Source organism: Ranitomeya imitator, chromosome 1 (assembly GCF_032444005.1).
Source record: "Ranitomeya imitator isolate aRanImi1 chromosome 1, aRanImi1.pri, whole genome shotgun sequence".
Classification (NCBI taxonomy): domain Eukaryota; kingdom Metazoa; phylum Chordata; class Amphibia; order Anura; family Dendrobatidae; genus Ranitomeya; species Ranitomeya imitator.
Genome location: NC_091282.1, coordinates 406903060 through 406926376, shown reverse-complemented (window position 1 = coordinate 406926376; position 23317 = coordinate 406903060). Strand labels below are relative to the sequence as shown.

General features: G+C 44.1%; 1 protein-coding gene across 1 annotated transcript in view; it reads right to left on the bottom strand.

The window, feature by feature from the left end:
* GKAP1 (G kinase anchoring protein 1) overlaps positions 1-23317 on the bottom strand; it is a 60887-nt gene that overhangs the window by 2752 nt on the left and 34818 nt on the right. The window contains exons 7-11 of the mRNA XM_069762734.1: positions 11552-11574; positions 3809-3961; positions 3226-3327; positions 3074-3137; positions 2228-2298 (exon numbers count right to left, since the gene is read on the bottom strand). Of these exons, the coding sequence (XP_069618835.1) occupies positions 2228-2298; positions 3074-3137; positions 3226-3327; positions 3809-3961; positions 11552-11574 (413 nt within the window). The remainder of the gene's footprint in view (positions 1-2227; positions 2299-3073; positions 3138-3225; positions 3328-3808; positions 3962-11551; positions 11575-23317) is intronic.

Sequence of the window (23317 nt, the reverse complement as noted above, 5' to 3'; positions counted from 1 at the left end):
GACAAATTGTGTAAGAAAAGCCGATATCTCAAGGAGGCTTAAAAGGTGTATTCCCATCTCCAAGAGCCTAGTTCAATATGTAGTAGGTGTAAGAATATTAGCAAATACCTCCCATTAGAAATGTAGTGTGGTTCTTCTGATTTGCTATGTTGCTTACCTCATATAGGCAATTGAAGTATCTTAGGTATCCATGGCTACGACCACTCGTATAGTGACAGTTAGCGGTTAGTGGTTGAAACCATGGATACCTAAAGCTACTGCAATTCCCTGCAAATAGGGTAAGCGACATAGCGAATCAGAAGAACCATACTACATTTCTTCTTGGAGGCATATGCTAATATTATTACTACTACACATCGGTATAGGACAGTGGTGGCGAACCTATGGTACGCGTGCCAGAGGGGGCACACAGTGCTCTCCCGGTGGGCACAAATGCCATCTCCTCAAAACTAGCGTCGCCATCACTCTCCTCAGCCCACTCGCTATCTCCCTCATCACTAGCGCCACGGCCATTCTCCTCTGCACGCGCGCCGTCCCATCAGGGAATGGCGCGTGGGCTGAGGAGAGTGGCGGCGCTATTGCAGAGGAGATGGCGCGCATGCCCACAGGTAGGATAGTGATATATGAAGAGACCAAATCAGCGAAGGAATAGGGAGTAGTAATTGTTTTTTCTATGTGAGGCCATTATACAATATGGAGCATCATGTGGGGCCATTATACAGTATGGAGCATCATGTAAGATCATTATACAGTATGGAGCACTATGTTGGGCCATTATACTGAATGAAGCACTGTGTGGGGCAAATATACAATGTGGAGCATCATGTAGGGCCGCTATACAGCATGGAGCACTATTTGAGCACATTATACCGTATGGAGAACTATGTGGCGCCATTATACAGTATGGAGCACTATGTAGGGCCATTATACAGTATGGGGCATCATGCTGGGCCACTATACAGCATGAAGCACCATGTGGGTACATTATACAGTATGGAGAACTATGTGGCGCCATTATACAGTATGGAGAACTATGTGGCACCTTTACACAATATGGGGCATCATGTGGGGCCATTATACAATATCCTTTAAATTATAACATTGGGCTATATGCTTTTTACTGCTCGTACATAACATATTATATTATTCCACTATAATTCCAGAAGTTAATAGTTTTAAAACTTCCTCAATTGTAGACTTTTTTTTAAAACAAATATCAAGGTTGGCCAGTGATTTTGTGCAAGCTTTTAACTTTGGCCCTCAGTGTATTTGAGTTTGACATCCCTGGCTTAAAGGGTTATTTTCATCATGATGAAGGGCTACAATTGCAAAGAGGTTGTAAAAACAAACAACTTTGCAATTTTACTTTTGAATAAAAATCCTCTTCATTCTCAAGAACAGACCTCCACTAAAATCGGTGGCTAGTATCTTAAAGGGAACCTGTCACCCCCAAAATCGCGGGTGAGGTAAGCCCACCGGCATCAGGGGCTTATCTACAGCATTCTGGAATGCTGTAGATAAGCCCCCGATGTATCCTAAAAGATGAGAAAAAGACTTTAGATTATACTCACCCAGGGGCGGTCCCGCTGTTGGTCCGGGTCCGGCGCCTCCCATCTCCTTACGATGACGTCCTCTTCTGGTCTTCACGCTGCAGCTCCAGCGCAGGCGTACTTTGTCTGCCCTGTTGAGGGCAGAGCAAAGTACTGCAGTGTGCGCAGGCGCCGGGAAAGGTCAGAGAGGGGGTGACAGGTTCCCTTTAAGCTTGGAGTGCAACGCTTACAAGCTCTTTGCTATAGACTGTATAGTGCGCTAATGAACAAGTTTTTTTTTCTAATCTAAAACCTCAGTATTCAGGTTAAAATTGCCGTGCTGGCACTTTGCGATAAATAAGTGGGTTTTGGATTGCAGTTTGGGCACTCTATATATAAAAGGTTCACGATCAGTGGTATAGGATCATGGAGATGGGAATACCCCTTTAAGGCTACATTCACACAAGTCGCTAAAAAAAAAAATAAAAGTCTGATTTTCATCCAGAACAAAACGGATGATTTTCCAACCATATTGTCACAGGGAAGGCATCTGTTGTTATATCAGCAGTTCATAAAATTTACAAAACTAAATAGTTTTCAATGGTAATTGCAAGGCATAAAAATCAGATGTTATACAGATGATATATTTTAGCAGTCAGCACATAGCCAAAATAACTGTAAAATAATTGTTTTCTTACCTGTAATGTTAATTCATTCTTAATGGATACCAGTTCTTCCACCTGTAGAAGAATTTCAGCCTTGTCTTTCACTAAATGAAAAAAAACAAACAAAAAAACAGGAATAATGGAAGAAAGGCACAAACTATAATTACAATTGGATTCCTCTTCCCTGCTCAATCACGGATAGTCTCGCCAAACAGTAAATGATGCATTGACCACTGAATCTATTGTTTGAACCCATGTAGTAGTACGCCCAGTACGAAAATCCATATTCATCACGTATATTTTGTATGATGGAGCTGTACATATAACATGGGATTTAAGTTACTTTTTCTCCAACACAATGTAAGAAAATAAAAAAAAAATATCAATTCTGTCATAGCGAGTCGTTCACCAACCACTATAAATTACATGTTCTCTTTTTCTTGGAAAAAGTAGGGTGATGCTAGACACTTTTAATTTTACTTTTATTAAATACAATCTTTATTTTCTTTGTGCTTTTGCGATTAACATGCAATTTCTAAGATTTCAGCCAGCAGGTCAGTGAACATAAACATTTGGATAACATAGAACCACTAAAAAGCCGTTCACGACATGGACACCGCTGCATTACTAAAGACAATGCTCAGTTATGCTAAGAAACAACACCCACATGTTGTGACTACGGACTATTCAATGTGCAGTGAAACAAAGTGCCCGTAAAAAGGCCAAACAGTCAAAAATTTGTAATAAAACACGACAACAAAAATGATTTTTAACCCCAAATGCATGCGTTTAAGTTAAAAAACAAAAGGGATGTGCACTTTTTGTGGCGTTTTAAGATAAAACTGAACTTGAAAACCCCCCCCAAAAAAATACACTTACTTTCACCTTCTTGCAACATCCTAAGAACTTGTGCATTTCTGGCTTTAACTTCTTTGTATTTTGCCTGTAACAAATACCAGGGAAAGGCAACATGTTACGGCAAAGAGGAAACCTTCTAGGGGTGAAAGCTCTTGTGCCATCATTTTACATACCTCCCACTGTGAAATGCTGCTTTTCAGATGCTTTATCTGGGCATCTTTCTTTTCCAGTTCCAGCTTCAGTAGCTCTGTTCTTCCATCTTTTAGGACAGGGTCCTGCATATAGTATTATTACATACATTACATTTTAGAGTTTCACTTTGGACTTTTTTCTTTGCCCTCCTTTGACTATTGTTTGAAAGTTTTCTTCTGATTTGATAAACATGTTTTTCAAATTTACATACAAAAATACGTCTATCTAAATAAAAGGCCCTAAACAAAATGAGGCACTTTTTTTGTGTTCTCATTGTCAATCAATGCTCTCATAGCCCAATTTTCCTCTTACGAATCAGTCTATTCGATGACTTGAAATTTTTGATAAATTTATATCTTTTGTGGTTTTTTTTAAAACATTGTAGCCAATAGCCATCATATGTCAACATATGGCTTTACAGTGACATAAGTCAGTGTTACACATCGGGCAATACTTCTGACATAGCCAAAACACAATGAGAACATTCTAAAAAAAAAAAAAAAAAAAAGAAGTCTATCACTGTTTAATGACATTTGTTTGGGTCTGGATGATCTTCTCGCTTACCGTACAGGAATCAGAGGATACAGAACTTTCCAATACTTCAGGAACAGAGTTTTGTTCTTTTCTTTTTTCTTTAAGTAGTATTTTGGTCATGTCATCTTCCAGTTTATTGAAAAAGCCACGGTCATGGGGTAACATCAGGGAGGATTTTATCTCCTGGACAATTACGGTAGAATGAAAATAAAAAAAAAAGTGAATAGAATGTTATAAAACATATAACCGCATATTTATTCACACACATTACTGTGCAAAAAATTTAGGCAGCTGTGAGAAAAATACTGCAGAGTAAGAATGCTTTCAGAAATAGAAGTGTAAGTAGTTTATTATGCATTAACAAAATGCAAAGTCAGTGACCAAAAGAGAAATCTAAATCACATCATTATTTGGTGTGACCACCCTTTGCCTTCAAGACAGCATCATTTCTTTTATGTGCACAGTTTTTGAAGAAGTCAGCAGGGAAGTTGTTCCAAACATCCTGGAAAACTAACCACAGATCTGTGGATTTAGATTTGCACAAATCTTTATTTCTCTTCATATAATCCCAGATAGATTTGATTATGATGGGATCAGGGCTCTGGGGGGTGGTGGGGTGGGGTCATATCATTACTTTTAGGACTCCTTGTGATAACATTGGCTGTATGTTTCGGGTCATTGTCCTGCTGCAAAATAGAGTTGGGGCCGGATATGTCCTTGATGGTATCTCATTATCATCGAGTCTGTCTGGGATTACATGAAAAGACAGAAGGATTTGCCAAGCCTACATCCACAGAAGATCTGTGGTTAGTTCTCCATGATGTTAGGAAAAACCTTCCTGCCAAATTTCTCCAAAAGCTGTGTACAATTGTCCATAGAATTGATGTGTTGATGGCAAAGTGTGGTCACACCAAAATATTGATTTTATTTAGATTTTTCATTTGTTCATTCACTTTGTTTCTTAACTAACAAAATGCAAACTAATAACACTTCTATTTGTGGAAGCAATCTTACTCTGCAGCATTTTTTCCACACCTGCCTACATTTTTTGACAATACTGTATGTACAAAGAGATAAAATTGTTTTAAAACTCAGTATTTGCATGTTTACCAAGGTAATAATTTCCTGGAAAAGATACAGAAATAGTTTCCTAGAAATTGTCATTACATGTTTTTCAATACAAAGCTCACAGTGAACGTTACTAATAAAAATAAGCCGGGAACACAGAGTAAAACATATTTTTATTCACTGAGCCATAGGACAGGATTAGAACTAACCAAAAGAAAATAGAAATGGGTAAACTTGAAAATGGGAATGTTATGCTGATCTCTAATGAGTTGGTCAAGAACAACATTTATCACCTATTCCCAGGATCGATGATCAATCTATGATCGGTGGTGTAGCAACCCCACTTATCACAAAAAACAGGGGTCACTTGCACTACAGCTCCTTTCATTTCGAGTTTTTTTTTCTGTCTTCCAAGAACCATAAGGCTGAGAGCACACTGCATTTTTGCAGCGTTTTTTTCCATATGGCATTGGCCCAAATACGCTAAGGAATCCTTACGCCAGCAAAGTCAATGAGAATCCTATAGTGCTGTGCACATGATCAGTAATTTTCCTTTCCGAATTTGTGCTGCTTTAAATTCGTAGCATGTCAATTCTTTGTGCAGCATTTTTCACCCATTGATTTCAATTGAGTCAGTCAAATACGTAGCAAAAACGCAGGTATAAATAGGTTTGCGGATTTGCTGAGTTTTTGCTTGCATTTTTATGTACTTCCTATGGTGTTTCTCACGCTGTCATCTGTCTGACAGCGCAAGAAACACCAGCGCGGCGCTTCTGATCGGCGGCAATGTTACCATTGGTAGATTGTTACTGTCGGTCAGAGCGCTGCGGGGTAATGCTGTCAGTGTGACTCACGGTAAAAAGCATACCGCAGGTCACCAGCAGATGAGAGACTACCACTCCCATCAGCCAACACCTACTGTCACCGATTACAGTGGGAGCAGGCGGCTGCTGATAGGTGTAGTCATTAGCCGGCGCTTATGTGCAAAATAAAAAAGTTAATAAAGACATAAAAATTAAAAAAAAGAGGGACTTTTGGTACTCACTGTAAAACCTTTCTTGCAACCTTCATTGGGGACATTGGGTAACCATGGGTGTATGCTGCGGTCGCGCTAGGAGGCGGACACTAAGCAAAAAAAAAAAAAAAAAGGAAACCACTACTCCTTTGTGCCACTCGGTGGGTGTATACTGCTGAGGAGGAGCCATATTCCTTTATTTCTTTTTTTGGGAGCATAGTGTCAGTCTTTTAGCGACAGCAGCATACACCCATGGTTATCTGTGTCCCCCAATGAAGCGATAAAGAAATACACAGTACATACTCATCCTACACCCCTTTTTTTGGACCATAAGACGCACCTAGGTTTTGGAGGAGGAAATTAGAAAACAAAATTGAAGCAAAAAATGTGGTCAATTCTGTACTTAACCCCTTTCTGCCAGCTGACGGAATAGTACGTCAGCTGGCAGATCCCCTGCTTTGAGGTGGGCTCCGGCGGTGAGCCCACCTCAAAGCCGCGACATGTCAGCTGTTTTGTACAGCTGACATGTGCGCGCAATGAGCGCGAGCGGAATCGCGATCCGCCCGCGCTCATTAACTAGTTAAATGCCGCCGTCAAGCGCTGACAGCGGCATTTACCTAGCGCACCCGGCCGCGCGGCCGGAAGTGCTCGCACTGCGGACCCCCGTCACATGATCGGGGGTCAGCAGTGCATCGCCATAACAACCAGAGGTCTCCTTGAGACCTCTATGGTTGTTGATGGCCGATTGCTTTGAGCGCCACCCTGTGGTCGGCGTTCAAAGCAACCCTGCATTTCTGCTACATAGAGGTGATCTGTGCTTCACCTCTATGTAGCAGAGCCGATCGAGTTATGCATGCTTCTAGCCTCCCATGGAGGCTATTGAAGCATGCTAAAATTAAAAAAAAAAAGTGATTAAAAATACAAAAAAAATAAAAAATATATAAAAGTTCAAATCACCCCCCTTTCGCCCCAACCAAAATAAAACAATTAAAAAAAAAATCAAACATACACATATTTGGTATCGCCGCGTTCAGAATCGCCCGATCAATAAAAACAAAGGATTAACCTGACCGCTAAATGACGTAGCGAGAAAAAAAATCAAAACGCCAAAATTACGTTTTTTTGGTCGCCGCGACATTGCATTAAAATGCAATAACGGGCGATCAAAAGAACGTATCTACACCAAAATGGTATCATTAAAAACTCCAGCTCGGCACGCAAAAAATAAGCCCTCACCTGACCCCAGATCACGAAAATTGGAGACGCTATGGGTATCGGAAAATCGCGCAATTTTTTTTTTTTTAGCAAAATTTGGAAATTTTTTTCACCACTTAGATAAAAAATAACCTAGACATGTTTGGTGTCTATGAACTCGTAATGACCTGGAGAATCATAATGGCAGGTTAGTTTTAGCATTTAGTGAACCTAGCAAAAAAGCCAAACAAAAAACAAGTGTGAGATTGCACTTTTTTTGCAATTTCATCACACTTGGAATTTTTTTCCCGTTTTCTGTTACATGGCATGGTAAAATCAATGGTATCGTTCAAAAGTACATCTCGTCCCGCAAAAAATAAGCCCTCACATGGCCATATTGACGGAAAAATAAAAAAGTTATGGCTCTGGGAAGGAGGGGAGCAAAAAACGAAAATGAAAAAGCGGAAAAAAGCTCCGGGGGTGAAGGGGTTAATATCCCCTATCCTGATATATATATGGCACCTCTCATCCCCATCCTGGTGTACATTAGCGCCTCTCCTCATCCCTATCCTGGTAGGAATGGCCCCCTCATCTCTATCCTGGTAGGAATGGTCCCCCTCATCCCTACCCTGGTAGGAATGGTCCCCCTCATCCCTACCCTGGTAGGAATGGTCCCCCTCATCCCTATCCTGGTAGGAATGGTCCCCCTCATCCCTATCCTGGTAGGAATGGTCCCCCTCATCCCTATCCTGGTAGGAATGGACCACTTCATCCCTATTCTGGTATGACTGGTTCCCTTCATCCCTATCCTGGTATGACTGGTTCCCATCCTGGTATGCAAGGACCCCATCCTTATCCTGGCATGATTGGCCTCATAAGAAAAACATAAAAAAAAAAAAAACATTACACTTACCTTCCTGCGCTCCCTCGTAGCTTCCTGTTCCGATGCCAGCAGCTACTTTATGTTTGTAAGCAGCGCATGACAGTGACGTCATGCGCTGCTTACAAGCCGAGGACAGCAGCCGGAATACTCCCTGCTCTGCACACCAGGACTATATGCGTGGATGGCAGTGAGTATTCATTACTCTTTTGTAGTGAGAACAGTGTCAGCCGCAGCCACCGGCTTCCTGCAGCCGTCGGGTGATCACGTGTCTCAGCTACCAAAGAGAATGGCAAAAATTTAGCCTGTCCTGTCAAAGTTTGCCCAGATTTATGTCTTGGACAGTGAAGAATTCCCTTGAGGGCAGATCCCAAGTGCGTTCAACCATGTGAAATAGCTTACGCTCAGGAACATTGAGGCATAGCGCTATTGGATAGCTCCACCCGTTCATTTCCTTTAGGAATAGGGCTATGGGATAGCTCTACCCGTTCACTTTCTTCATGGATAGCGCTATCGGTTAGCTCTACCCAAACAGTATTAACTATAGATCTTTTCATACACAAGGTAGGAGTGGCAGGAGAGGTACACCAGGTATGTTTGCCATTAGTCTGCACCTACGTCAATCTGGTGCGTGGGTACACCTCATTGCGAGGTCAGTCTACTGGGCGGTTACACCCCATTGCGTGGTTAGTAATCACTGCGCGCGCCCAAAGAGTGCGCAATCACTCGTCATTTATTAATTAAATACATGTACAGCAAGTTGAACACGCACTGTACTAATTATATATGTCACTGACATCTTTATATCTATTCTATGTGGATATATCTTTTCTCAGGTCAAGCTGTGATTTTACCATACACAGCAGATACATAGGATGTGTTAAATAAAAAATAAAAAAAACGCTGACACTCGCATGGTCCAAGTGATGGGTGATTTTTTTCTTGCACCCATTGACTTGCATTGGCAAGTCTCATCCAATACACGAGGGCAATAACAGCATGCTACGATTCTATAGTGTGTGTTTTTGCTTAACTGTGGGCGACACCTCTTCATTACTAAACCTAGGGCTTGGTGTCAGTGACAGCTGTTGACACCAACCCCTAAACCCATTACCCAGATGCGTCTGCACCAGCTAACCAAGAAGAGCCTGGGCTAAGTGCCAGAATTGGCGCTTTCAACACGAAATGCCATTTCTGGGGCAGCTGAGGGCTGGCATTTTTAGCCTGAGATGGAGCAAATGAGCATGAAAAAGAAGTGTTGAACAACGAAATTACACCCCAAAATTTTTTTTTTCCAAATATATTTAGATCCAAAAAGTAATTATTGCTGTACAAAAACTCAAACACATGCAACAACACACCAAAAATGCACGTTTTTTCCGCAAACAAATTCCTAGAGCTGCAGAAATATCTGCAATCAAATACTCAATGTGCGCACATAGCCTAAAATGTATTTACCGTATATACTCGAGTATAAGCCGAGATTTTCAGCCCATATTTTTAGGCTGAAAGTGCCCCTCTCAACTTATACTCGAGTCATTGTCCCAGGGGTCGGCGGGGGAGAGGGAGAGGCAGCCGTCACATTATACTCACCCTCCTGGCGCGGTCCCCGGCAGCTTCTCCGATGAGATAGCAACAAGCTGCTGGCACCAGAGACTGTTCAGCGGTCACGTGGTACCCCTTATTAAAGTAATGAATATGGACGCGACACCACTCCCATAGCGGTGGAGCGCATATTCATTACTTTAATGAGCGGTACCAGTGACCGCTGAACACCGGAACAAGCTGCCGGCGCCGAAAAGACCATCGCATTGGAGAAGCTGCCAGGGACCGCGCCAGGAGGGTGAGCATAGAGATATTCACCTGTCCCCACTCCACTGCCGGGCTCCGTCTTCCACGTCCTCTGGCTGTGATGTTCAGGTCAGAGGTCGCGATGACGTGGTTAGTGCGTGCCCTCTGCCTGAACAGTCACTGCAGAGAGCCGGAAGACACAGCGGCACCCGGCGGTGGTCGGGGACAGGGGAATATTGCAAGTGCCGGTGTCCCCATCTGCTCAGGACAAGAGGAGAGTATGTCTTTTTTTTTTTTTTTTTTTTTAAATGCAGCAGCATATGGGGCATATTATTCTATGAAGCATCTTATGGGGCCATAATCAACCTTTGTGCAGCATTATATGGGGCAAATATGTCTATGGAGCATCTTATGGGGCCATAATCAACCTTTGTGCAGCATTATATGGGGCATATTTTTGTATGAAACATCGTATGTGGCCCATCATAAACTTTATGGAGCATTATATGGGGTGTATTTTGCATGGAGCATTATATGGGGCTCCTGATTCAATATTGATATTTAAAAACACTTAACCTACTGATGTCTCAATCAGTTTTACTGGTATCTATTTTTATTTTTTAAATTTACCAGTAGCTGCTGCATTTACCACCCTAGGCTTATACTCGAGTCATTAAGTTTTCCCAGTTTTTTTGTGGCAAAATTAGGGGTCTCGGTTTATACTCAAGTATATACGTTATGTTTTCATCACCATAATTATGTATGACGGTTTTGTTTGGATAGTGAGGGGTTTGATGAATTACTGTATATTCATTTCACAATATAATGCAATGAAAAAGAAAAGATCCAAGTGGGGTGGAATTGAAAAAAAAAATAGGTATATTTTGTTATTTTTACGTTTACATTGTGGTAAAAATGACCTAGTAACTTGGTTTTATGCATGGGTAAGGTAATGGTTATCACAAATAAATATATATCTTTTTTGTTTTACTACTCAAAGAAAAACAAAAACATTGGCTTCAAATCGCCATTTCCTGAGAACCAGAAGATTTTAATTCTTTGGTTTATAGAGTTCTAGTAGAGCTGTAGTTTTTATTGGTACAATTATGGGTTTCATATGACAACTTCAGTTTTTGTGACATTACAGGGGAAAAAAAATACCATTTTATTTTTTTGTCCTTTTCAGCATTCCTGTTATAGGGAAAATATTTGTTATTCAAATTTAAATTAAAAAAAAAAAAAAAAAAAAAAAGTATTTTTAGATTTCGACTCCCCTTTGATCTGTTAAAGGTTGTGAAATATCTATACTCAATAAAAATAAAAACGTTATTATTAGAATTGGGAGAAAAAAAATAGCGATTTAAATCTTGATTTTTTTCTTTCATATTTAAAACAAAAAAATATTTTTATATATATTTACCTTTCTTAGTAGTACCATTAAGTGACATGAACCTGCGATCACTTGACACCTACACAATAGTCTATTGCATGGTTTCTAATCTACTAAAAAGCTAATTTCTAAGTTCCTATGCTCCTACTCCCCTTTTCCTTTCCTCCTAAATGCTGGTATGAGGATTGACAATGACATCAAGAGGTTAGGTTGCCCTCTGTACAACACAGCCAGCACCTGCTGTTTGAGTGGGCTCAGCCTCTGTCTATTGATGTTAATAGAAAACGTACAATAAAAACCTATGATACTCAAAGGGGGAAACGATGCAGAAGAATTAACAATTGTGAAAAAAATGAATACAAATTATGCAGCAAAATCTGGTACAGAATGCTCTGCTCCGAGTAGGGAGATAGTAAGGAAAGATTATACACTTACCTCAAGCTTTTTCACAGACTGTTCTGGAAGCAAACAAACAAAACAGGATGAATGTCAAACTACCAAGGAAAGTTCATCTGATGTATTAGTATCTAAGGCTAGGTTCACATTTGCGGTTGAGTCCGCAGCATATCATCCGCAACCACATGCAAAAACGCATAATGCAGCGCTTTTTATCCGCATCAGCTTACACATGGCGGCAACTTACCGTAAAATCTCTTTCTTGGAGCCTTCATTGGGGGACACAGGTAACCATGGGTGTATGCTGCTGTCGCTAGGAGGCTGACACTATGCAAATAAAGAAGAAATAGCTCCTCCCCAGCAGTATACACCCTCAGACAGGCACCAGGCAACTCAGTTGGTGTAAAAGCAGTAGTAGGAACAAGTAAAATTAAACTCAACCTATGTACCAACCCACAACAACGACACGTTGGCCAACACGGTACAGATTAAAGGGAGGGTGCTGTGTCCCCCAATGAAGGCTCCAAGAAAGATTTTACGGTAAGAACCAAAAATCCCTCTTTCTTTCTCGCTTCATTGGGGGACACAGGTAACCATGGGACGTCCAAAAGCAGTCCCTAGGGCGGGATAATAAGAATAGAGAACTAGGTCGGCCGATGAGAAACCGCCGCCTGCAGTATCCTCCTACCCAGGCTCGCATCTGCAGAAGCCTGAGTATGCACCTTGTAGAATTTTACAAAGGTGTGAATGGATGACCACGTTGCGGCCGTGCAAACCTGCGAGGCCGACGCTTGGTGACGAACTGCCCAGGAATCTCCCACAGCCCGGGTAGAGTGAGCCTTCACCCCCGAAGGAGGCCGTTTGTTTTGGACACGGTATGCCTCCAGAACCGCCGAACGGATCAAACGAGCAATTGTGGACTTGGAGGCGGGGAGCCCCTTTCGACGCCCTTCCGAGACGATGAACAGAGGATCGGCCTGACGAAAGGAAGAGGTTCTGGAAAGATAAATCCAGATAGCCCTGACCACATCCAACTTGTGAAGAGATTTCTCCAAAGGATGAAGCGGTGAAGGGCACAAGGAAGGGAGGACGATGTCCTTATTGATGTGAAAGGCCGAAACTACCTTTGGTAGAAAGGAAGGAACTGGTCGAAGAACCACTTTGTCCTGGTGCAGGATAAGAAAGGGAGAACGACAGGACAATGCTGCCAGCTCCGACACTCCCCTAAATCGAGGTGATGGCGACCAAGAAGGCCACCTTCCAAGATAGAAGAGAGAAAGATGTCCCGAATCGGTTCAAAAGGCGCACGCTGGAGGGCGTCTAACACGAGGTTGAGATCCCAAGGCTCGATAGGAGGATGATAAGGGGGAGCTATATGAGCAACCCCTTGAATAAAGGTCCTCACCTGTGGAAGGGAGGCCAGGTCTCTTTGAAAAAGGATGGACAGAGCGGAAATCTGACCCTTCAAGGTGCTCAGGGAAAGTCCCGAATCAAGACCCGCTTGAAGAAAACCGAGAAGGGATGGAAGGGAAAAAAACATAGGAAAAAGACTGTTGTCCTCACACCATCGGAAAAAGGCCTTCCAACATCTATGGTAGATGTGCAAGGAAGCCGGTTTTCTCGCTTTTATCATAGTCTGGATGATGCTGTGAGAAAAACCTGCGTACTTCAGGACCGCGGCCTCAACGGCCATACCATTAAATCTAGAGATCGAGAATTCGGGTGGAAGAGGGGCCCCTGTGAAAGAAGATCCGGACGATCCGAAGTCTCCAAGGATCGTCCGATAGCTTGTTCACTAGCTCCGCATACCAGGCCCTGCGAGGCCAATCTGGAGCTACCAAGAGTACCAGGACCCCTTCTGTCTTGATCTTTTTTACGACCCTTAGGATCAAGGGGAGGGGTGGGAACAGATAAGGCATCTGGAACTGGGCCCATGAGATCACGAGAGCGTCGCATCCGACAGCCATCGGATCCCGAGATCTGGAAACGTACTGGGGAACCTTGTGGTTTGCCCGGGAGGCCATTAATTCGACGTCTGGAACGCCCCACCGCTGACAAATCTGGCTGAAGATTCAGGGGAGGAGAGACCACTCGCCCGCCATGAAGCCTTGGCGACTTAGAAAGTCGGCTTCCCAATTGTCCACCCCTGGGATGTGGACGGCTGATATAGAGGGAACGTGGCTCTCCGCCCAACGCAGAATTTTTGCCACTTCCGTCATGACTTGTCTGCTGCGAGTCCCTCCCTGATGGTTTATGTAAGCCACGGCTGTGGTGTTGTCCGACTGAATGCGTCTGAGGGCTAGGAAGATGGCTCTGATTTCCAAGAGGTTGATAGGAAGACGCGCCTCTTGAGCAGTCCAGCGGCCCTGGGCCGTGAGGTGGAGAAAGACCGCTCCCCAACCCTGGAGGCTGGCGTCGGTGGTGACGACCTGCCAGCGGGGGGAGAAATGACCTCCCGCGCAGAATGGAGGTGGATAGCGTCCACCAAGAGAGAGACTGCTTCACCTTGGAAGAGAGGCGAAGCGGGCGGTCCAGGGAAAGTGGGTTCCTGTCGCAGGTAGTCAGAAGGGCCAGCTGGAGGGGACACGAGTGGAACTGAGCATAGGGAACCACTTCCATGGAAGCGACCATTTTCCCCAGAACCCTCATGGCGAGGCGGAGGGGCAGAGGGTTCGGGCCCTTTAATGCTCTGACACCCCGACGAAGAGAAAGGAACTTCTCCTTGGGGAGGAAGACCTGAGCCTGAGAGGTGTCGAATTCCATGCCCAGGAACTCCAGCCGTTGGGTTGGAATCAAGGAGGACTTCTGATAGTTGATTATCCAGCCGAGGCGAATAAGCGTGTCTGCAATCCCGACGAGACGAACCCTTGATCAAGAGGTCGTCGAGGTATGGGATTACAAGAATCCCCTTTGAACGCAGAATGGCCATGACCGCTGCCATGACCTTCGTAAAGACCCTGGGAGCAGACGCCAGACCGAAAAGGAGAGCCGTGAACTGGTAATGAAGTTCTTGGATCGCGAACCGGAGGAACCTCTAATGCTGTACGCATCCCGAATGTCCACGAACACAGAAATTCTTTCGGTTCCATAGACGCGACCACCGAGCGTAGTGATTCCATTCTGAAGTGTCGAATCCGGAGATGACGGTTTAACCGCTTGAGATCCAAAATTGGACAGAGAGCGCCGTCCTTTTTTGGTACCACGAACAGGTTTGAGTAAAAACCCGAAAACCGCTCGCGATAAGGAACCGGAACTATGGCTCCTAAGGCGAGGAGCGAATCAATGGCCTGGAGAAGCCCTGGGAGAAGGGAGGACTGTTTGGGAGGGCGAGAGAGAAAGAAACGTCTTCCTGGGGGCGAAGAAAATTCTATCTTGTAGCCTTAGGTGACGATCTCCCTGACCCAGGCGTCGTCAACTACCGATAGCCAAACTTCTGAGAACAGAAGCCGGCCTCCCACCCTGGAAGGATCTCCAGGTGGGGGCGGCCCGTCATTTATTAGAAAATCTGTGGCCACGAGGTCCAGGTGGTTTTGAGGAGTGGCTCTTAGCTCTCCAGTCCGGGGGAGGCCTGAAGGAAGGCTTCCTCCGGTCTCCTTGTGAGGAAGACCGGTCCTGAGTGGGGTTTCCTGAGAAGGTAAAGGACCGAAAGGGACAAAAGGACTGCGGGCCCCTCTTGTTGAAGGGACATTTAGGCTTGGACTGGAGTAAGGAGGTACACTTACCACCCGTAGCGTCCGAGATCATTTGCTCCAGCTGTGTGCCGAAGAGTCTGGAGCCCTGGAAGGGCAGACCAGTGAAGGATTTTTTAGAAGCAGGATCTGCGTTCCACGCTTTAAGCCAAAGAACCCGGTGAATGGCCAACAATGTTACTGTTAGCCCTCGCCAAGCAGGCCGCCGCATCCAGGGAGGCATTCATGAGGTATTTACCCGCAAGAGAAATCTGATCCGCTAAGGCTACTTTCACATTAGCGTCGTACTCGGCCCGTCGCAGTGCGTCGGGCCGACGTACCGACGCTAGCAGTGAATGCGCCGCATCCGCTGCCCCCGTTGTGCATTTTTCCAGCGCATCCGCTGCCCCATTGTGAGGTGCGGGGAGGTGGGGGCGGAGTTCCGGCCACGCATGTGCGGTCGGAAATGTCAGACCGTCGGCAGCAAAAAACGTTACATGTAACGTTTTTTGCAGCCGACGGTCCGCCACAACACGGCACAACCGTCGCACGACAGTTGCGACGTGTGGCAAAGCATCGCAATGCGACGCTAATGCAAGTCAATGGAGAAAAAACGCATCCTGCAAGCACTTTTGCAGGATGCGTTTTTTCTACAAAATGACGCATAGCGACGTGCAGTGCACGACGCTAGTGTGAAAGTAGCCTAAATCAGACAGTTCCTCAGCAGGAGCAGAGGCCAAAATGCCTCTGCGCAGGGTCTTGGCCCAGGCTGACACAGCTTTCGATACTCATGAAGAGGCGAAACTAGGACAGAGGGAGGCTCCAGAAGCCTAAAACGCCGATTTGGATAATGCCTCGATTTGTCTGTCCGTGGGATCCTTAAGAGATGCTGAGTCCGGAATAGACAAAACCGTCTGTGAGGATAATCTAGACACAGGCGGGTCTACCTTAGGAGACTCGGACCATTTGCTAACAAGGTCTGAGTGAAAAGGGTATAAAACGTCCAGCTGTTTCCTGCCAGGGAAACGTTTACCAGGGTTTTCCCAGTGTGTAGACGTAGTGTTGTCGAACTCCTTGTGATTGGGAAAAACTCTAGAGAGATGTTTAATCCGTTTAAATGCAACGGAAACGTCCTGAGAGTTTGTCTCATCCTCCTTAAGTTCAAGCGTCTGAATTATAGCCGAAATAAGGCTATCCACCATATCCTGTGTTCCGGAAGTCTGATCTGCATCCGAGTCAGACTCCGACAGAGGTTACGTCAGACCCGACGTCCGCCTGCGAGGAGGGGGAACGGGCAGAGAGGGGTATCCCGATGTGGTCCGGTGAACTGGAAGAGGATCTAGATAGGGTCCTCTTTCTGTATCTTTTCTCAAGTCTGCCTCTGTGAGGGTCTTGCACAGGTGCGAACGAATCGCCGTGTGAGGCGTTCGTGGCACTGGTGGCATTAGATAGAAGTGGGATACGTTCAAGTGCCTGGACTAGGGACTGGGACACTTTAGTCAAGTCAGACACTGACAGACATTGCAACAGCCCACTCCGGGGGAGGGGGGGTGCACTCATCCCGAGACAAAGGACCTTCCTGAGGGGCAGACACGTGACGGGCCGGGCCAGAAAAAAAAAACCCTGCCGAAGAAAAAAAAACACGCGCGCCCGAAAAATTTGAAAAGATGAAGGGGGGGCTTACTCCAGTATGAGACCTGCCGCGCTAGTGGCGCTAACTTGTGCGGTGCAGGAAAAAGGGGCCGCTGTCCTGTGGTCCCTGCTAAGAGGCATCGCCAGTGGAGAGGTGAGGATGGGGGAAGGGGCATCGTTGATTGAAGATCCCCTTACCCGAGGATGAGGAATGCGCCAGGAGTCCTCGTACCGTGGAAAGGGTCCTGGAATGAAGTCCTCCTTCTCGCGCTATTTCAGCCAGCGCAGAAGACGGTGTAAACCCCTAAACAGGGGGATGGGGACACTGGAAGTGACCACCGTCTTCCTCTCAGCCCACTTCGAGGAGAGGGATGAGGGGGGGAACAGGGCAAGGACTGGCCACCGATCGCGAACATGAACACCCCAGGGTGACATGAATCGAAGTCCTGCCCAGCGGATCCGAGAGGGTGCGATGTGGGTGATACCACACTGCTCTCTCGGTCGCTTACTGTGGGGAATCAGTGTGAGAGAACTGCACCCTGTAGCCCAAAAAGAAGTATCTGAAACAAAAAGAGAAAGGGTTAATAAACACACAAATCTGAAAGAAAAAACAAATGCGGATCTGGTGTTAGATCCAGGTCCGCCTCTTACAGACACTAAGCAAAAACTGAGTTGCCTGTCGGAGGGTGTATACTGCCGGGGAGGAGCTACTTCTTTATTTGCATAGTGTCAGCCTCCTAGCGACAGCAGCATACACCCATGGTTACCTGTGTCCCCCAATGAAGGCTCCAAGAAGAAGAGCATTTTTACATGCTTTTACACTTTTTATGCGCATGCATTTGATATTTTCAAGAGGGCATGTCTCAATGGGTGTGTGTCAATCAGTTCATGGACATGCGCAGCCCGAAGTACTCAAGTGCATCGGACGCAAATACATGCGTACGCATGCGTTCCCATAGACAGTAATGCTTTTTTTAATGCACTTATCCGCATGGGCATGCCTCAAAAATTCCAACATGGTGGATTAGCTGCGCCCCGCCACACACTGTGAAAAAAAAAACCGCATACGTAAGCAAACGCGGCCGAACGCATGCAAACGCATGAACCTGCATCTACATGTTAAAGATAGGTACTCAAGACGCATGCGGATATATAGGTGTCAGAAATGATGCAGACACAACCGCAAATGTGAAACCAGCCTTACACATCTTTATTAATTGGACCTTTCCCTCGCTATCAGTAAGTAATAACAAATCAGTAACAGAATAAATGGCAGACCGCTATTTTATCATAGATCATCAAACCCATCATCATGGAGAACTTACCATATATACTCGTGTATAAGCAGAGTTTTAAGCACATTTTTTTGTGCTGAAAATGACCCCTTCGGCTTATACACGAGTCATTGTCCCAGGAGATGGGGGGGACAGCGGAGCAGGGAGATAGGAGGCAGAAGCCAGCTGCTGTGGCTAAAGCCTGTGCCCACTGCTAAAAAGAAATTAATATTCATTTAATTTCTCTTATAGCGCCACGCACAGTGTCAGCAGCAGTCGCCGGCTTCAAAGCAGCTGCCGGGCTATCACGGTGCCCGCTCATTAAGGTAATGAATAATCGCCTCTCTCCACTCCCATAGACGTGGAGAGAGATAAATATTCATTGCACCTAAATGAGCGGGGACACGTGATCGCTCGGCAGCAGGAGCTGCTGACACAGGAGAGATGCTGCGAGGGCGCACAGGGAAGGTAAGTAGGATTTTTTTTCATGCTTTTCTCATGGGGGCCATACATACAAGGATGGGGATAAGGAGCCATGCAGACAAGGATTGGAATAAGATGCCATGCAGACAAGGATGGGAATAAGGAGAGATGCACACAATGGGATGAGGAACTATGCATACCAGGATGGGGAAGAGGAACCATGTATACCAGGATGGGGATGAACAACCATGCATACCAGAATAGGGATTAGGGGACATATCCGGCTTATACTCGAGTCAATTAGTTTTCCTTGTTTTTCGAGGCAAAATTAGGTGCGTCGGCTTATACATGAGTATAAACGGTATATGTACACCCTCCACTGGGTACAGGTGTATAGCGTGGGCTTAGGAGGTGCGCAGCCGCCATACATGACACGTGCCTCTGACTGGAAATACTGGGGATAGCTACAGTCACTGCGGTATATACATTTAGAAGCTATTGTCCGTCACGGAAAGTGGCATTTATAAAGTTCTATCATGCTTACAATGCGATAGTGGGTTTCCTTGCAAGGACCCCCATCGTTGTTCCCACAAATCTCAGTCGGGGCTTTAAAGGAAATTATTAGCTCCTCTAAAATACTGCAATATCGTGGTTTTGAAATACAGTACACAGTACAAGCAAACCAAAAAATTCACAATTTCTTTGGAAAACTTAAAAATAAATAAATACCGTAAATTATAAAATTATTAGAAAAAACTAAACCTGGCATCACCTTCTCTCAATTCAGAAATGAAGAAAAAAACAAAACAAACATTTGCTATTATCGCCTCTAAAATTATCGCTAAGAAAAAATAAAATTAATTAACCCATATGGTAAGCTAAGTAAAAGAAAAAAAAAAAAAAAACAACTATCAAACCTTGTATGTTCCCTAAAGAGGTATCAATAAAAATGAACACACAAAAAAACGACAACGGTTAAACTTACAGAAACAAACCAATAATACATTATATATGATTCTCAGGGGGATCTATATTTGAGACATAGATCTTAACCCCTTTACCCCCAAGGGTGATTTGCACGTCAATGACCAGGCCAATTTTTACAATTCTGACCACTGTCCCTTTATGAGGTTATAACTCCGAAACGCTTCAACGGATCCTGGTGATTCTGACATTGTTTTCTCGTGACATATTGTACTTCATGATAGTGGTAAAATTTCTTTGATAGTACCTGCGATTATTTGTGAAAAAAACGGAAATTTGGCGAAAATTTTGAAAATTTCGCAATTTTCAAACTTTGAATTTTTATGCAATTAAATCACAGAGATATGTCACACAAAATACTTAATAAGTAACATTTCCCACATGTCTCCTTTACATCAGCATAATTTTGGAACCAAATTTTTTTTTTGTTAGGGAGTTATAAGGGTTAAAAGTTGACCAGCAATTTCTCATTTTTACAACACCATTTTTTTTTTAGGGACCACGTCTCATTTGAAGTCATTTTGAGGGGTCTATATGATAGAAAATGCCCAAGTGTGACACCATTCTAAAAACTGCACCCCTCAAGGTGCTCAAAACCACATTCAAGAAGTTTATTAACCCTTCAGGTGTTTAATAGGAATTTTTGGAATGTTTAAATAAAAATGAACATTTAACTTTTTTACACAAAAAATTTACTTCAGCTCCAATTTGTTTTATTTTACCAAGGGTAACAGGAGAAAATGGACCCCAAAAGTTGTTGTCCAATATGTCCTGAGTACGCTGATACCCCATATGTGGCAGTAAACCACTGTTTGGGCGCATGGGAGAGCTCGGAAGGGAAGGAGCGCCGTTTGACTTTTCAATGCAAAATTGACAGGAATTGAGATGGGACGCCATGTTGCGTTTGGAGAGCCACTGATGTGCCTAAACATTGAAACCCCCCACAAGTGACACCATTTTGGAAAGTAGACCCCCTAAGGAACTTATCTGGATGTGTGGTGAGCACTTTGACCCACCAAGTGCTTCACAGAAGTTTATAATGCAGAACCGTAAAAATAAAAAAATCATATTTTTTCACAAAAATTATATTTTTGCCCCCAATTTTTTATTTTTCCAAGGGTAAGAGAAGAAATTGGACCTCAAAAGTTGTTGTCCAATTTGTCCTGAGTACGCTGATACCCCATATGTGGCAGTAAACCACTGTTTGGGCGCATGGGAGAGCTCGGAAGGGAAGGAGCGCCGTTTGACTTTTCAATGCAAAATTGACAGGAATTGAGATGGGACGCCATGTTGCGTTTGGAGAGCCACTGATGTGCCTAAACATTGAAACCCCACACAAGTGACACCATTTTGGAAAGTAGACCCCCTAAGGAACTTATCTGGATGTGTGGTGAGCACTTTGACCCACCAAGGGCTTCACAGAAGTTTATAATGCAGAGCCATAAAAATAAAACAAAATTTTTTTCCCACAAAAATTATTTTTTAGCCCCCAGTTTTGTATTTTCCGTAGGGTAACAGGAGAAATTGGACCCCAACAGTTGTTGTCCAATTTGTCCTGAGTACGCTGATACCCCATATGTGAGGGGGAACCACCGTTTGGACACATGGGAGGGCTCGGAAGGGAAGGAGCGCCATTTGGAATGCAGACTTATATGGAATGGTCTGCAGGCGTCACATTGCGTTTGCAGAGCCCCTAATGTACCTAAACAGTAGAAACCCCCCACAAGTGACACCATTTTGGAAAGTAGACCCCCTAAGGATCTCATCTTGATGTGTTGTGAGAGCTTTGAACCCCCAAGTATTTCACTACAGTTTATAACGCAGAGCCGTGCAAATAAAAAAATATTTTTTTTCCACAAAAATTATATTTTAGCCCCCAGTTTTGTATTTTTCCAAGGTTAGCAGGAGAAATTGGACCCTAAATGTTGTTGTCCAATTTGTCCTGAGTACGCTGATACCTGATATGTGGGGGGGAACCACCGTTTGGGCGCATGGGAGGGCTCGGAAGGGAAGGAGCATCATTTGGAATGCAGACTTAGATGGATTGGTCTGCAGGCGTCACATTGCGTTTGCAGAGCCCCTAATGTACCTAAACAGTAGAAACCCCCCACAAGTGACCCCATATTGGAAACTAGACCCCTCAATGAACTTATCTAGATGTGTTGTGAGAACTTTGAACCCCCAAGTGTTTCACTACAGTTTATAACGCAGAGCCGTGAAAATAAAAAATGTTTTTGTTTTCCCACAAAAATTATTTTTAGCCCCCAGTTTTGTATTTTCCCAAGGGTAACAGGAGAAATTGGTCCACAAAAGTTGTTGTCCAATTTGTCCTGAGTACGCTGATACCCCATATGTGAGGGTAAACCCCTGTTTGGGAACACGGGAGAGCTCGGAAGGGAAGGAGCACTGTTTTACTTTTTCAACGCAGAATTGGCTGGAATTGAGATCGGACGCCATGTCGTGTTTGGAGAGCCCCTGATGTGCCGAAACAGTGGAAACCCCCCAATTATAACTGAAACCCTAATCTAAACACACCCCTAACCCTAATTCCAACGGTAACCCTAACCACACCTCTAACCCTGACACACCCCTAACCCTAATCCCAACCCTATTCCCAACTGTAAATGTAATCTAAACCCTAGCCCTAACTTTAGCCCCAACATTAACTGTAGCCCCAACCCTAGCCCTAGCCCTAATCCTAGCCCTAACCCTAGCCCTAACCCTAGCCCTAACCCTAGCCCTAACCCTAGCCCTAGCCCTAACCCTAGCCCTAACCCTAGCCCTAACCCTAGCCCTAACCCTAGCCCTAATGGGAAAATGGAAATAAATACATTTTTTTTTATTTTTCCCTAACTAAGGGGGTGATGAAGGGGGGTTTGATTTACTTTTATAGCGAGTTTTTTAGCGGATTTTTATGATTGGCAGCCGTCACACACTGAAAGACGCTTTTTATTGCAAAAAATATTTTTTGCAATACCACATTTTGAGAGCTATAATTTTTCCATATTTTAGTCCACAGAGTCATGTGAGGTCTTGTTTTTTGCGGGACGAGTTGACGTTTTTACTGAAAACATTTTCGGGCACGTGACATTTTTTGATCGCTTTTTATTCCGATTTTTGTGAGGAAGAATGACCAAAAACCAGCTATTCATGAATTTCTATTGGGGGAGGCGTTTATACCGTTCCGCGTTTGGTAAAATTGATAAATCAGTTTATATAATAATTATTTTTGCATCGCTTTATTCTCAGGACTATAACTTTTTTATTTTTTTGCTGATGATGCTGTATGGCGGCTCGTTTTTTGCGGGACAATATGACGCTTTCAGCGGTACCATGGTTATTTATATCTGTCCTTTTGATCGCGTGATATTCCACTTTTTGTTCGGCGGTATGATAATAAAGCGTTGTTTTTTGCCTCTTTTTTTTTTTTCTTACGGTGTTTACTGAAGGGGTTAACTAGTGGGACAGTTTTATAGGTCGGGTCGTTACGGACGCGGCGATACTAAATATGTGTACTTTTATTGGGTTGTTTTTTTTATTTAGATGAAGAAATGTATTTATGGGAATAATATTTTTTTTTTTTTTCATTATTTTGGAATATTTTTTTTTATTTTTTTTTTTTTTACACATTTGGAAATTTTTTTTTTTACTTTTTTACTTTGTCCCAGGGGGGGACATCACAGATCAGTGATCTGACAGTTTGCACAGCACTCTGTCAGATCACTGATCTGACATGCAGCGCTGCAGCCTTCACAGTGCCTGCTCTGAGCAGGCTCTGTGAAGCCACCTCGCTCCCTGCAGGACCCGGATCCGCGGCCATCTTG